Genomic DNA, 17222 nt, shown 5'->3' with positions numbered 1-17222 from the left:
ACGGAGAAAGTGTTATAGGGCTTGAGCGAAGATTTATTCAACTTTGCTTAATTCTTTCTTGAGGGCGCAGTTTGCGCACAGAATCAGATCGACCTAAATATATTTCATATCCCGGAGTGAAAGGCCAATAAAGTGCTCATCTCTCATTACGCATTCTTTTGCATATTATCAAAACAAGGTGGTAGGGATTTCTAAAATAGTTATAATTAGTAAAAGTAGTATTTGACGCAAGTTAATACGTGCTTTTCGCGCGCGTTGGCTGGCTATTAACTATCGACTTTCGAGAAGCCGAAAAGAAACAATGAAAATAATTATTGCTTCCCATTTTCCTTTGGTTAATGCCGAAGATTTTTTTACCAATAAACCAGGAGACTATGTCCAGGGACACATAAGTGCCAACAAAGTTTGGTTTCACAGTATTAAAATGGTAAGTTTGGTAATTCTTCAAACCTCAAATTCTAGGGCAAAATATCGAATATAATACCTTGTTTAGGAAAATTTACAATGTAAGCAATATATCATCTAAGGTTTTTGCAGTATGATTTCAACACCAAGACTAATCTCACAAAGCCAAATTAAAGGAATGACATAATAAATGCCTCCAAAACTTGCAGTAGTTGTCCGCTAAAAAAGGGTGGCAGAACATTCTCCAATAAAAAATCTCTGACCACTGGATATGGCCTTTTTAAGAATTTGTGACATCATGCCGCAAAGTGATCGTCGTCTTAACCGCCATCGTGAATGTTACTAAAATTCAGATTAACTATATGGCCCTGAAATTTTAAGGTTTTTCATGCTTGACTTTTAAAATATTTTGAAATAAAGTATTTTGCAGCGTCAAATGACATTTTATGTCTTTCTTGAACAAAGAAGTGCAAAAAATAGCCTTTAAGCCTAGAAGCGGCTTGAGCTGATGTCAGTCACGAAGTAGTATGCCTAAAAAAGAGCCAATTCCTATGGAATAGACCAACAGCTGGCTAAAGGCGCAGGTTGTTGGTGTAATAAAACCAATCTTTTTCCGAATATCATTATGAAACCTTATCAGGGTTGAGTGCGGGAGGCAGCCATTCCCCAGTCTTTAAGAAGACGGTTAAGGAACACTGCTAGCTGTCTGGTTTGTAGCCTTCTACTCTACGCCAAAAACTATCGCCGTAAATCTTATTTAGATTAAAGCAGCTTACCCAGTGTAGCTTTGCATTTTTAATAGTGTGATACCCATGGCTTAAGACTGACTGTTGGTAGATAACTGCATGCAACCCTGTTCTTACTCTGCTCTAGAACCTGCTTGCTTATAAATGGGATGTTGTCTGAATTGTCGCAGATAATTTTAGCAAATGTTGTTTTCCTGATTTCCCGTAGCATGGCAGCACTGAACGCCGTTCGATCCGTGTTCAAGCTTGGGTTTGGGGCATTTTCGTGCCAGAAACGATCTCCAACTCTGAGGCGGCGGAACTGCTCCGCCACAATGCATTGAAAAGTAGGTCCCAGAACTCCTCCATCACTAGGTCTCGGTTCAAGCATTCCTGAGAAGGGGAGCAATTAAAAGTAAAGCTTGCATCATCAATGTACGTAAAAAAGAGATAACATAGTGGTCTTAAACTTGTCCTTCAGTGTCTTTTTCTATGTTCAGAACCCGATGGTCGATGCAGCATTTGCTTGTCTTCTAAATGAAAAGAGCCAGGATAGTTCTCTGAAATAGACGGTCTTATCGATATCTCAGAGACAGGATCTCCAAGAATGACCGAATGGTAATTGAGTGGTGGAACGTTTACCAACGAGCGGAAAAAAACCTTTAGAACCCGAACCCAACCCACTGTGAATGAGTTATGATTGAAAGAAGTTTGCAAGTGGCCAGGTTGGCAAAATGTCGGAGCAGAATGGCGCAACATTCATCACGACATCTTTTCTTTGCATCATTGCGAAAAATTCAAGCTCAATCAAGGCTTTAGAGGTGCAAAACAATGGAAAGCGACCCAAAAACCGCTGACGGCACTTACTTCATCAGTGGAAAGGATAAAAATTCCACTTTTTAACCTCTTACCACTAGTGGAAAGTAGTCAGAATGCTTTTTTTTGAATTTTGCACAAAATGTGTAATTAAAAGTGAAAAGTATATGAAATGATATTACTAACTCACCACCAGTAAAAAAGTCAATATCATGAACGTTCCTGTAAATTCTTTTCAAATTAGCCACGTCGCTCGGGTCGAAGCCAGCGTTTCGTACCAAGTCATCGAATGATCTCACCTTTCGCAGTCCGCACAACGGAAGGTTTCGATACTTAGTGTATCCCGAAACTCCACGTTCACGACTTCTTTGGATGTTGATGCTGATTAAGTCAGCAATATCGCCTTCACCTCGCCTTAGATTTTCTTGTACAGAGCTGGAAAATCTCCTATTGTAAATAACAAAATCGATAAATTTTAAAAACAATAATCATTTTCTGCGACCTAAACCGCAAGTACTTTTTTTCTTATTGAACTCCATGAGCTTAGGACCTTTAACAGAGATCGGCAGAGACGTCGACGGTTTACTCCAGATTTGCGGGAAACCAGCAAGGTATCGAAGGGTGCAACGAAGTCGGCGCTCACTCATTCAGCTCTATCTGCCAACCGTAAGAACAGGTTTTTTAATTTTCCACGGGAGCAAGGCAAATAGAAAAAGGTTTGGTCTTGAAAAAAATAATCCTCTTTATATTTAATGAAAGGGATATAGGCATTCTCTGCCTCTTTCCAGTTGCATATTTTCAACCTTCCTTGTCGCCAAACAGCCCACATTTGGCATTTAAGAACGTTTTTACCGTATTTCCGTGAATGAGGGTTCGGGCGCTTATTTAAAGTTTCGGCTAAAAGAAAGGGCGCTTATTGGAGGGTTTGAGTGGCGCTTAGTTAAGTTTCCCTTTCAACGAAGTCACGTTAACTTTGTTTCGGCTAAATCTTAAATAGTAACCTTAAGTTTATATTAATAGTCTTTATTTGCAAACCAGTAGCTGCAATCAAGCGTACAGTAGTCCCATAAAACAATGAACACACAATATACCAGAATGCATCTTAATGAAGTATTATCATCTCATCATCCCGTAGATCATCCTCGTAAATGATGCGCAGATCTTCGCATTCCCCTAACATCCCTACTCTTTTTAAAAGAAAGTGAGGGGGGAGGAGCGCTTGTTTGATATTATTTGTCTAGGGGGTGGGCGCTTATTCGAAAATGGGCGCTTATTAGAGCGTGGACGCCTATTCGAAGAAGCACGAAGAAATACGGTATTTACTTACCCGTCAAGCTTTGCCGCTGGATCCTTGATTAATCCCCTCAAAATGGCATCTACACCTCCCTGACATATCTCGTACAAGTATTGTGGATTTTCAAAGTCCAATACGGGAATAGGCCGGAATTCTGAGTTTTCTTTGTGTTGGAAACTAGGTTGATTGAATCGTCTAAAAATTTCCTGAATCAGGGAATGGCCAAATCGGTAGGCAGCCACGGAAAAGCCAGCATTCATTTGAGCATTAACTCTTTTGTCGTAACCATTGAAAAACTTCGTTCCCTTTAGTAGTCCGAGTCCAAACTTTGCGATCTGTGTAACGTTGAAAAAAAACAAAACAATGAATACAGTGGAAGCACTCGTTAGGGACACTCTCGTAAGCGAAAAGCTCTACTAACAGCCGCCTTTACAAAACCCCGTTCTTCTCAACTCCCATACAAACTCTGGATTTTTGCATTCCCGTAAGCGGATCAGCTCCAGTTATGGACACCTTTTTTGCGTCCCGAGGGTGTCCGCTTACAAGAGCTTCCACTGTATTTTAAACTTGATTTAGTTGTAATCAGAGCAACATGTCACACTTTTCAAGTAGTGCACGTAAGAGAAGCATTATAATGATTGCCCCCACAGGGATTTCGTCTTCTCAGGGATTTCGCCCAGAAGGCGAAATCCCGAGGAGGCACTCGCGCGTATAGTAAGGAAAGTACTTACAGTTGAAATATACAGTCAGTATGCCAGAAAATATCTCGATTTGCTTGAACAGGGACCGCGAGGAATCGGTAGGTAATGATGACGTTTCTATTGTTTGCGCCCGCAAGTACGAAATGGTTAGGATGACGTAAAGACAGAAAATCCCGAAGGGACCGCTTAATAGGTAGATTTTGCGACATTTATCGTGCAGTCAGTCATACTTCGATACTCTTTTGCGTTACGTGTTATTAGTGACATTCAAGTTGTTTTGAAAGTTATGGACCAAACGACACTCGTTAAGCACAGCTGAAGTTATAAGGTACGTATAACTGTGTATACATGTATATAAACACTTAAAGAGTTTGCCAGACACGAGTTCACAAATCTTTGATTGGAAAGCTTGCCCGAGACACTCTTTCTCTCTCTTTGACCGGAAAAAGGCTCAGCCCCAAACAAGCAAGACGAGTGAACAACGGCTAGCTTTTCACTAGCAGAACGATGGACGATTACAGAAATTCGCCGACAATCAAATTCTGTGCTGACTTATTCCCTGCTCACAGATATCCTGCCGCTATAAAGTTTAAAATAAGACTAGAATGCGCGAGCGTAAATTGATCTAAGGCTTACTTTCCGGCAAATAAAATGAACTGAATGTAAAAAGTGAAAGAGAAATAGCGACAAATTCAACTTCTAATTAAATCTTTTCTTATGGTTTAGAATAAACTATTCTCGAAACTGAGAATGTTTTGATCAAAGTTGTGTAAATCGAACTGAAATTGTGCATGGAACCTTGCGTTTCCAGCTGTATTTATCTCACCTGTTTGTACGGAATATGTGTGAAAATCTTCATTATGAATCGGTATATTTCAAAGAGCTACACAACGAGCAAGAATACTATTGACCGACAATATACAGAGCGGGGGCAGGTGTAATGTCAACTATTACTACACAATGTAGTTATAATGTTATAATGATTGCTTCCCAAAAAAGGGAAATATTTTACACAATACTGTACACCGAAGACAAAGGAACCTACGAGCCAAAATCAACATTGGAATGACAAAACTAACGAGAGCACAAAACCACTTCCTGTGCGAATGAATTGTTATTTAATATTGTGGCCTAGCCTCTATACCCTGCACCTTAACTCGTAGGTTTAGTACGTGACTCTTTCTGATTTACTCCGCTAGGATACTTAACTGTACTCAAGTTTTGCCAGTTTAAACGCTTTAATATTCAGCTCGAGAAGGATCAGGGTAATTCTCAAGTTGTTTTTTTTTTTGTCGGGATCGGGTTAACATAACCTGATTAGCACAGCCGTCGTTCACACTAGGGTCAGGTCAAATTATCTGCAATTTGGCATGTAAAAAAACCTACCGTTTTCTTACTCAAAACTAATGGCAGGAGTTCCCTGTATGTAATCACTTGCAATTGTGCTCCCACGATTCTCCTGGTTTCCTGATAAATCCTTTCGGGTTCCCATTTTGTCCTTTTACGGAAAAACGTGGCGATGCGGTTGTGTTCGCGCAAGAATATGGTATGGACTGAACTGAGACCTGAAAGTTACGAAACAATTGACATTATTATATGGCTAAGTCTGTTCTCGCCCTGCTATTGGTCAATTTGCAGTCTATAAATTACTGTAAGGAACAAAATTCTAAAACTAAATGGTCATTTTAATTTGCAAGTCTAAATCTTTTTATCTCGACAAAAGGATGAGTTGAGAAAGTTACAATATGTCTGTAAACCCTGAGGGCTGGGATGCTGATTTCGTCCTTCCAAATTTTAACCTGTTGTAGCTGTGTTTTAATGAGAACGAAGCTGATGAAGAAACTGACTCGTAACCCTACCAAGGAGGAGGATTCTACTCAGTGTTTGGAAATTTCATAGTAGATCACAATTAAGAAGACGAGAATGGACTGGCAGGTATTCGAGACTTTTTGCCAAAGAGAAACGAGCGAATCCATCGACAGTGATAAGAAACTTACTTTCACAAGCTTCTTTACCATTTGTAGTGTTTTTTTTTTACAAAAACCAACGAAAGAAAGATGGAAGCGACAGAAGACAGGCACAATGTCAAATTTCCAAAATGCTCCAGCATTAAAGTGACCAGCTAAAACTTACGTTGCTCTTAGTTTTGACCGATTTAATTTTTTCAACATGGTGCATTTGATTTCACTTTCCAGGAAACCTTTGTTATGTGCTCTTGTTTTGGTGAGCCACTAAAACCTTGTCAAAACTCTCAAATCGCGTGTTCTGTACTTGATTCCGGTCCCTCAAACAGAAGGCCATATCATAAACATCTTATTAGCCTCGTTTTCGCGGTCTGTATTGTAAAATTACGGATCCACGTTTTTTTCGATCGATTTATGGCAATGATTTATGAATCGATGGAAAAAAACATCGGTAAGTAATTAACATTACCGACCGTGAACTCGACTGATAAGAGGTATTTGCACCTTCTGTTTTGAAAGTAGGATTTGAATAGTCCATTTACTACTAGGGTCATTAAACATTAAAGCAATTGTTCTCACCTTGGTTCTCATTACTCCTACTGTCTCCTGCCACAAAACACGGTCTGTTTGGATCTAGTGATGGACAAAAAGTCTCCGTGGTTTCATTGCGGGCAGGTAGTAAATCCATAAGCTTTGCACCATCTGGATTCTCCATAACTTTTAGTAAGCCATTTGGGGCGCGAAGCGAGTCAGCAACCTCCTCACTTGATCCATAAACGTTAGAAGCGTCAATGTAGGCTGTCAGAGTGTTTGTATGCTCTCGAGGGGCCAGTTTGCAGAAGGAGGCTGGCTTGCTAGGAGCATCTCTCTCCAATTCTATAAAATCCACTTCCCGGTCCCGAAATATTGCATCGCCTTTGGGAATTCGTATGTTGACACACTCTGGATTTTTGGTGGGAGGCTCGCAGTCAATTCCTTGTGCCTCCCCCAACGTAATATCGTGATCCATAAACTGTGCAAAGTTCATAGCCAGATGAGTCAGTATGGTAGAGTTCGGATTTGTTCGGTCTGCGTTACTTCCATGGACAAATCGACTTACGTCACGGGCGTTTGGAAGCTCTTTCCCATTTACCGCTCGGCGAAGAGCTGAGATGCCATCTCCATAATCAGCAGGTAAAATTCGGTTGAACGTTGTATTGGCTGCCCCGAAGAAAGGATTACGTAAATTGTTGCACGTCCCATCGATGGTTCGAAATTCTGCATTTGGATCGCACTTTATCTTGATTGCACTAAAGGGGTAATAAAGATTAATCGCTGCTCGGACGATTTTTCTTCTGCAGATCCTCCTTCTTGCATTCCTGATAGGCAGACAAATTAGATAGGGGCAAAGATCGTGAGTTTAAAAATAGATGTAATCCATCTATAGTTTTTAAGTTATTTAAAAAAAAAAAAGACACATTGTGACGTGGCTCGAATAGCCTGCAAAGATTTCTAGCATCTTGTGTTGGGGTTATTCATGGTTAATAAGCCAGGCCTCTGGAATTTAATTTTATTTCATACATACCGAGTGATTCTGTTTGAGTCAAACCTGGGTGAAAACATGGTTCGCGCCTTTATTCAACCCATCAGAAAAGCGAAACGGTTTTTTCACTGTGTGAGTAGAACGTTTCGACCAATCACAGCGCACCCACCAAAAGCAACCGTGTTTTCGGTAGCTTTGTGTTTTCATTAAAGATTTTATTCTGGCAGCTTTGTTAAAAAGTTAAAACGTTTAGATTTTTGGTTTGGATAATATCTCATGAAAATTGCCAGAAGAAGCTAATTAATGGCTGAAGGAGAAAGCCTTCGCTTTCCAGCTTTGCAGAAATCCGTTAACCAGCTTATCGAGGAACAGAAAAACAACAAAAAAAACGTTGTCGAAACCTAGACGAGATGCTGGCTTGTTCTCCGAGTTTCTGAAATCCAAGCTAGAAAACAGAAAAATAGAAGAGATAAAACCACAAGACCTTAATTCTGAGTGGGTTATATAAGTTACTGTGAAAAGAAAAGATGGGGGCGATTATGAACCGTCAAGCCTCAGAGGGTTTATAGCGAGCTTCAATCGTCACTTGAAAAACGTGAAGTATTCGCTGCGCTAGCTCATTCGATTTCTGATACATCACCAACTCGTGCGAAAATCCCGTAAGCGCGCCCTGCCGATGAAGTAATCTATCTGTCTGGTTCGTGTTCGAAAGTAGGCAAAAGTAAGAGTAATTTATAATAACTGTCCCAAACAAAAACTTGCACCGACATATGCACTAGCCACTTCAACCGAGGTGATGGCCGAGGCTGTTACAACACTTACAGAGACCTTGATTATTTCGGGTATCACAAAAACAGAATCTATTTCTTGTTTTATTATAGCTACATTGTTTTGAAATAAATAACGAAAACGCATCGTCGCATGGAACACAATTTAACTTTGCTCTTGGAAATCATGCATTGTGCACGCAACTTACAGATTCCTCAGTTATCTGCTAGCAGAAACTAACTATAATCACAGTGTAGGTTGTGCCAAAATTAACTGCAGGCTCTTTGCCAATGAGAAGATAGACAGTGAGTACAATGTATAATACCATGGATTACTTACACAGGGAGTCTGCCGTTGATGTTCAATAACCAATGAATATGCCTTCGTTTGCAGAGTTCATTTAAGAGGCACGCGCTGCATTTTTCACTCTTTTTTGCTATTAGTAAGTCAGCGTCACTGATAAAGCTCTTTCCTCCATGCACAAATGCCTGGTAATACTTCCTCAAAGCTGTTTGTCGTTCCCTCTTTCGGCTAAATGATCTAAAATATATCCGCTTGCAAAAAGTATAGAAAATACGCCTAGCCTCCAATTGTATTCTGCGTTTCCTAGAGGGTGCAATATATGTTGCTGCCAGTGGGTCCTCGGCCAACTTTTCACCGTCGTTTTCATCGAACTCGTCATCTTCGTCTTCAGTCAGGTGGCCATCGCTTATATCACCTAGAGCAGAGATCTCATCCTGCATTCCAACTTCAGTTTCAGCTGTTTCCATGCCTTCGATTGAGCTTGTATGTTCAGGTACGTCAGAGGACGCCATTCCCAGGCTCAACAACAACACTAACTGACATACCAGTAAGCAGCTCGTCATATTTATCTAAAGAGGATAAATGATTTTTATATTAAGTTAGTGTATGACCAAAAAAAGCAAAAACTGATAATGGTGATAAAAACTGATTTCTTGGTGTCATTATGACGCCATTTTTAAGTCATAGAATGTGCTATAGTAATAAAATAATGTATTATAGCAACAGATTTAGAAGTCTCAGTCCTAAGGTTGTTACTTTTAGTAACCTTAGAGTAACTGACGAGCTGTGCCATCTTTCCTTACTTGCAGCCAATGGCTGGATTGCGGAGGAACCAGAGAGGTGAGATCGGACGTCGGCTTGTAAAGGCGAACTCTTACAGTCACTTCAGTCCATATTTTAATCTCACCTTGCCCACCCAGACCGATGACGGCACAAGTCAGATAGACCATGAGAACGGGGCCTACGTCCCCTACTCCTTTCGAACAATGTCACGGGTTCTTTTACGTCCCCTTCCAACTGAAATACAAAGATGAAGGAGACAAGGCCAATGGCTCCACGTAACCGCCCAATGACGCGTCATCAGAACTGAGAAGGGGGGTTTCACAGCAAGCATGATCTCACCAGTTTTTTAAAGACCTTGGTCGATGGTCCGGCCGGGGTTTGAAAGGCACGACCTCCCGCTCGGCAGACCGGCGCTCTTCCAACTGAGCTAACCGGGATTTTTAGTTACCAGGTATTACTTCAAAAGCAACATTAATAGCCCAAGCCAGTCTTGAAAAAAAAAAAAACACTTCCTTATACAATTTTTGAGCGAATATATTCATAGTGCCAAGTACAGATTAACGATTAATTATAACAACCTGTTGAGACTTAACATACTTGCAATTTTTATTGACTTAGATACTACTTTCACCTGATGATTGAAATGGAAAATTTTAGTCAAATCCAAGTAACACCCACACTTCGCCAGCTTAACTGGCTTCCTTTTAAACAATTACTACTGTTCAGAGACTCTGTAATGGCTTATAATGTTTAAATGGCCCTGCTCCAAACTACACCTCTGCAGCGAATTTTGCAAAGTAACGCTTTACTTGCAAGCGCGATTCGCTTCAAATACCCCTTTTTAAAACTGCTTCAGGCCAACGTATTTTCAGCATTAGAGCAACCAAGCATTTGGAACAGCCCAGATAACAATATAAAGCATAGCAGTTCTCTTAAAAAGTTCAAGGCATCCATGAAAGAATATCTTCATACTCAGTGTAATTTGCAATTTATTTAATTGTAGTAACCTATTAACTTTCGTAATTATATCATAATATATTAAGTAGGTTATTTCTTTAAAACTTGGAGGATGTTTTACTCTCTTACTCTTTTTATTCAGTTGATTCCCATTGTAAATAGTTTCTGAAAAGCCCGTTGGGGATGTTACTATAAATGTTTTATTATAATTTGATGAGAATGATGATGATGATGATGGCCGTCTTACATCTTGCCCAGGATTAAGGACTTAAGTCAAGAAATATGTTCACAGGAGAAGTTTAGATTTGTCTCGTTCTCGAGTTCAAAATCCAAGCGTTGTGATGATTCTAAAAGGTTGATGTAGAATAATAACTCATTGATAATGATTGGTCATCGATTGACCAACAGCTAAAAGTAAAACCTGTACTTGTGTGCCACTCAGTGAACCTGAACTAAGAGCCGACCTAGCCGGTAATTTATTTCAACTTTGTCTAAAACAACCGAAAGACTGTTTATACCGTTCAGCGTTAATCAATGAAGCGATTGATTAACAAACAAAAGCGAACATACGTTATACAATATGTCTAGAATTGCGCGGATGTGCAAATTTTCTTTCAAATCTTCTTTTCTTTAAGATGAATTTTCTAACAATTTACTTCAAGTTTGGCCAAATTTTATCACATTATAACAGCGCAAGGGTTTATATTTGTTTTGAATTCCCGTCACACCCCTCTTTTAAAAACCCAGTGAGCCCTACCTGGTGGTTTATTCAAGTCTACCCGATGAAAATTTAGCCTCCCCGATACCCGGAGAATAATTTGTTTCTACCCGCCTATTTTTTTGCGTCCCTGGTCACTTTCTATTATTACCTCCACAAATCCAGTGTATTTCGTCTTTCACTATTTGTTTAAAAGAAGCACTAAAAATATAAAACGTTTTTACTTATTACCACTGACAAAAACAAAATACGGGGTGCACAGGTAATCAATTTCGCATAAAAAAGTGCAAATCGTTTAATTTCCTCTCGCTAGAGCAATATATTATAGGTGTTCAAAGTTGTCATGCCAGTAAAGATGTAAGGACTGCCACCCTTTCCGCTTTCATGGGAAGTATACAACTAAGAACAGAAACCCAGTGGGGAATAAACCAAGCCAGTCACGTTTTCTCCGAGAACCCTATGATAATATAGATTCCACTGGGTCTGTTACACTGGGTGTCCTGTCCATTCAGGTTAGCACGCAGAAGTAATTTTCTCTCAACATATCATCAAGTTTATTATCCAAGAATCTTGCTTTAACTTACAAAAGAGAAAACAAGAAAAAGGAATTAGCTCTTAAATCAAGAAAAAGGAATTAGCTTTTTTCCTCTTAGAAAGGAAATTCCGTGACGCATACTTCAAAACATTTTTGTCTTCAACAGGAACAGCCTATATTTTAACTCTTGAAGATAATCTATATTAAGAATATTTTTGCCTTTTTGAAATAAAGCTGTACCTTAATAGTTTAGGGTTTTATATACATATATATATATTTATAATACACATTATATTTTGTTTTGTATTATATTAGATTGTTCCGCGTTTTTAACATGATTCGGATGATTGCGCAATGTTTTCCTGTATTCGACATTGAATAAATTACGTATCTTATCTCTCTATCCATCGTTTTCACTTATCGATGAAAATACGTAAAGTTTCTTCAGTATCTGTGTTAATACGTCCAGTTTCTTAAAAATCATCAACTAAACTTGGCATGAAAGATCCGCGGAGCACACAAAAGAATTCTGAGAAATCGTTTCCATTCGCCACCATCTTTAAACACGTTGTTTGTCGTCACATTTACGGGAGACTAGTAAGTCATATAATTCGCCTTGGCCCTCATAGCACAATTCGTATCGTGTTTTCATTGATTGGAAGGTACGCTCAACCCAGTCAGGAGCTCGTTAGGGGCCGCCACCATGGATCATACTTAAAATTCAGATTTACCTCAAAAAGCAAAGGAATAATTTTTTTTTAAGTTCAAGGTCTGCAAAACCATTGTTTTAAAAACATTTTGCTACTTTCTTCTAGTGCGTGTTTTGCACAAGAAAGTGGGAAAAGCCCTTATTTTTTTTCTCGAAAAAGCTTTAACCCTATTTTTTACTTATATAACATCCTATCTCGTAAACACTGTAATACAAAGGACATCGGAGAAAAATGATACACAAGAAATTTCAATCTAGTGAGTTCTTTAGACTTAATAAGCATTTCTGAGAGTTTCACTACAATTTTCATCAAGAGGAGATGATCTAGAGGATAGACTGACACGAAATCTAGTTATTAGAATACAAAAAAAGTTTCAAATCCTGGTCAACGCAATGAGGAAGTTTTCTGAAACCGCTGTATGGAAAAAAAAACAATAGGTCACTTCATGATGACGAGAGATAAGGAAATTGACATCATTTATGTAAGTCTACAAGTAACTAAAACCACCACAATCCTCAAGTTTGTTATTCACATGTGCAAATCAGGGCTAAAACGAAATATGAACAATACGACTGTACCTACCTCGAGAGACTCAGTAAAACCAAGTTATTACCGGCTGCTTATTTTAGGGAAATTAATGACTTTACCTAGGTATAGTTAACTAGCGTGAACATTAGGAAATCGGCGTATGTATCCATGCAGGATGTCAGAACACTTTGTATATATCGAAACTCGAAATATTTCTAAATAATTTCAATGTTAGACTGATTATAACATTTTCAATTTTATTTTGTGTTCGGGAATTAGTACGAGATTTTCTCAGGCTATAAGGTGTTTCATGTAAATTCACAAAATGATCGCGGAGTATACCATTTTCAAGTTTGAACTGCAGGACAATTTTACTTCTGTACTATCACGAGATACTCGGTGAACCCAAGTTATTCCCTGCTTCCTAATTCAGCAAAATAAATGACCTTACTTTTCATTTTAGTTGTTGTTTAGGCTCTTTTTACAGCCTTTTTGATTATTCTGTACAGCAGGAAAATACTGTTAGCTCTACGTGCACTAATTCAGCATTAACTTTGTATCCGAAAGCGTGACCTTAATTAGTAATTTCATAATTCCATTAATTTATAATCATTTAAATTGCCTACCTGAATAATTGAGTTATGCTTCCAGATCCTATCTCCTCAATGACCTCTATAAAAGCATTCCACGCAAACGTTATTAAGACAACCGTTCCTTTTCATAAGTGGCGCGAAATGCTGAGCAGTGGGTAAGATCTCAATCTTATATAGTATTGCTGTTACTAAGTGTAGTGTATAAATATTCGCGATATTGTTAGCCTTCTTAATGTTGTTGATATACCACTTCCTTCAGTTTAATAATATGGTGATTTAAATAAAATGTTATCCTAAGGATTTAACTAGCCTGTATCAGTTTCATGTAAGTGTGTATGTGTCGACGTCAACGACTTTTTATCAAAAGCGACTACTGCATTCATGGACTGGTTAAAGAAATAAAAAAACAAAAACAACACAAATACAAAACAAAAACAAAACAAAAAAACGTTCAAGGAAAAGACTTGAAGTCCCAAACTACCCAATACAACCTCTCTAAGATTTTATGACGCTTTTGCTTTGTTTTGGTTTGATTGTACACGGTTTTTCCAATGGCTTTAATTCAACTTTTACCTTAAATATACGAGTGTTTTCATTTTTTCTTAAGGGTGCACTTGAATTGGAAGGCCAACAGTTGTTGACTTCACCCTAGAAGTTAAGTTAGCTTCAAGAAATTAAACACTTGATTCAAAAGCACTTGAAAACCTGATCGCTGTGTAGAAAACAATCAATGGCTTCACACTTGTTCACAAGATTATTACTTGAAGTACAAGCTGTCAATCATCTTGCGCGGAAAAATCAGATCATGCATAACAAAAGCGCTATTGTTGGCCACTAAATTTCTTTAGTATATATTTTTTCGTTATAGTCAACTCACGTAATGTTTGGAGTTACGTTTGCTCACGTACTTCGTTTTTAAAAGTACTTAGCAGCGGCACAAAAAAAGAAGTTCAGAGTACCAGTTACTCTTGAAATTACAAGTGGAACGATCATTGTGGGCGAAAATGGGTGCCAAACTCCTAATCTCCAGGGTGCTATTACGCATACGTGGCACGTATGCAGCCAGCATGCGTTTGGACTTCCACTTAGAGTTAATGGAGAGCATAAGACGCAGGTCACCCGATCACGCACGTTTGGACCTTCTATCGATCTTTCTCTGATTACTTGATGTGTTTTGATCTACGATAGATCTCGCCAACACTGCATATATAACCATTGGAGCGGGCAAGATGGGCCAATCTTGCCCGCCCGGGATTTCCCGCATTGGTCCCGCAAGAAAAATTCTTCTTTTGGCCATATAATAAATCCTTTATCGACCAAGCTTTTTCGGTCAAGATAGCTGAATATTGGCCTCGTTACGTTCTTTACAGCGTTTTTATTGACTGACGCAACGCGAAAAAGAACGTGGCCAATATCCAGCCATCTTGACCGCACGCTTGGCCAATAACGCATATCTCGTAAAGCCATAGAACACTAGAATTTCTCTGAAGAAAAATCCAGTATACCTGCGGTCGTAATTCTGACACAAGGGAGCTTAAGCAACGACGATGGTGCGGTTACAGAAACGTCACTCAAAAAGAGAGGTCGCGCTGCTTCAAACTTTATCGCGCTTATTCCATCTCGTTCAATTCGGCAAATGTTGGCATAATTTTTTTTCTGGAGTTGAGTTCTAAAAGACTGCATCAAAGCTCAGGAAAAGAACAAGAAAGTGGTTGTCTTGTCTTTACGTCCACCACAAAACGTGAAATTAGGTCTTTTCATGTCGTAGTCGTGCAGTGACGGCAAAAAAATGTGCAAAAAGCGTGATGCACGTGCAAAGTTGTCGTTTTGCTCATCCAAACCTATTTCTTCTTTGCCGTTCTCGTTGACATCTCCGTCGTGGTTGCTTAAGCTCCCTACGTACTAGCACTGTATGATGAGTGAAACGAGGGTTGGAATAATTTTACTCCCGTTTTGTCCAAATTCGCGTCAGTACCTTTAGGCGAGGGAACTTATTAGAATTTAGGCCAAACGCAGGTGAAATTATTCCCTAATTAACAATTATTCCTCGAGTGCGCGTTGGATATGAGATGGCAGGTAGCCAACGAGGAGCGTAGCACCGAGTTGGCTATAATCATCTCATATCCAACAAGCGCGAGTGGAATAATTGTTTCATTTAAAACGTCCACGTCGAGAATTGTTCCCGACTTAATTTGTAAGAACAGCCGATTTTCAGCTTGTTTTTAATTTTGAGCAGACGCGTACAGTTATCATACTTGGAGAGCATGGTATAATGTACCATGATGGCTAAGCCAGCCAGAGCTCGAGAATTAATTGCATTATCCAATGTTTCAGTCTTTAATAATATAAAACAATCCCCCGAAGAGGAGGTGAATAGTGGTGGATATATCTAGCGCTGTCCACCGACCCTGAGAGGGGTAGTTGTTTTAGTATTAACCACATCAGTTGGATAAAAATCAAAAAGGAACTTTTTGTAAATAAAAGACGTCACTTAGTTATAGTTTGTTTATGTTGCAATTGACAGTGTTTCGGAGATCAATTTTATGATTTTAATGCAAATTCAGTAAGAAATTTTGTTTCCACCGACCAGTAAATGCCTACAAGCCAAATTTTGTCTCTTTCTTGGTATTTGTGGGTGCAGCAGCTTCATTTACCGCAAAAATTTCATCTTTCGAAACTATCGCGAAACGAGAAGCCATTTTGAATCTCGTCCTAAAACAATGAATATCCAAGGATAGTCCGAGTTACGGGAGCCAATCAGAACGCGCGAAAATCGCTATCCACTGATTTGGTGATAACTAATAGGGATTATAACACAGAGGATAAAACTGCAATCGGCGTGAAAATTGTGGAGACATTGTACTCAAATAGGGTAAATACACAGAGAACAAAAGAATCCACACCCCTCTTCCCCGTCCATTCAAAGTTGGGGTGTTTGTTGTTTTCTATAGGCAGCTCGAACTGCGGCATAACATTGCATGGAGGGGATGGGGCAGGAAAAGCTTTTTTTTTTCCCTCTGGAGGTCAGTAAAGTCTCAGAAAGCCCCTCTAGGGCGAAGTGTCTCAACTATTTTTGTCGCCGATTGTGGTTGATGCTGATTGGCTGACTTAAGAAGAGGATTTCTATAAATAACGAGAGTCCCTTTGACAATTAACAATGCATGATTACTTAGATGATATGTCGTACATCAGAATTTCTCTTTGAGACAAGTTTGTTTTCTGGATTTTGGAGAAGATCCAAAATTACCAAGGAAGTGTACATGTTAGCGTGATCAATTATTGCAAGTCAAAATCAAAATCTTTCCAAGTTCATTGCTTATGCATCTTTCTAATTCGAAGAAATCACGGGTGAGTTAAGAAAAGATGGCAATGGGCTTTTTCTTAGTACGGAAATAAATTTAGACACAAACACCACGCATGTCGTTAGCCAAGCAAAATATTTATTGAATTCCTTTTTACACAAAACATGATGCCTGGCAATTTTCATAGCAGTTGGCCGTTTTAAGAATAGCTATTTAGCATGGTCGTTTAATCAAAGTGCTATTTAAGCATGAAAAACATTGAGAATAAACTAAAATCACTCGAATCAAGAATACTGTAAAGTTACTTCTTTGCTAGTGTGGTTGACATTAAAGGCTCGGCGTTATACATCATCGTATGCCAAATTATCGGAGTGATCGTTAACATCCTCAGCTAGTCTGTAAGAAACAAACCAAAGTGTTATTGGTCTGGAAGGAAGGACACATGCTCATTTTTCCCATTTCAGTCAACTCTCTCTTACCGGACATCATACTTAGACGGATAATTTAATGCCTGTCACAAAGATGTCCGTCTTTTAATTAGATAGAGATGACTGTACTGAGGATTTCTTCCAATCGCCCCAAGAGACTTTGAAAATGA

The 17222-nt window shown here is 39.0% G+C and overlaps 1 protein-coding gene across 1 annotated transcript; it reads right to left on the bottom strand.

Annotated features, from left to right (window-relative positions):
- Positions 1-677: 677 nt before the first annotated feature.
- Positions 678-13514, bottom strand: LOC140942615 (salivary peroxidase/catechol oxidase-like). Its single transcript, XM_073391541.1, has 7 exons — positions 13356-13514; positions 8535-9067; positions 6485-7263; positions 5328-5506; positions 3274-3575; positions 2137-2393; positions 678-1523 (listed from the first exon to the last, which is right to left on the bottom strand). Exons 2-7 carry the CDS (start codon positions 9059-9061, stop codon positions 1201-1203), a joined length of 2367 nt encoding a protein of 788 aa, XP_073247642.1. The 5' UTR covers positions 9062-9067; positions 13356-13514; the 3' UTR covers positions 678-1200.
- Positions 13515-17222: the final 3708 nt, after the last annotated feature.

The sequence above is a fragment of the Porites lutea genome, chromosome 7, assembly GCF_958299795.1.
Source record: "Porites lutea chromosome 7, jaPorLute2.1, whole genome shotgun sequence".
NCBI lineage: Eukaryota > Metazoa > Cnidaria > Anthozoa > Scleractinia > Poritidae > Porites > Porites lutea.
This window is presented reverse-complemented; position numbering and strand designations above follow the sequence as displayed.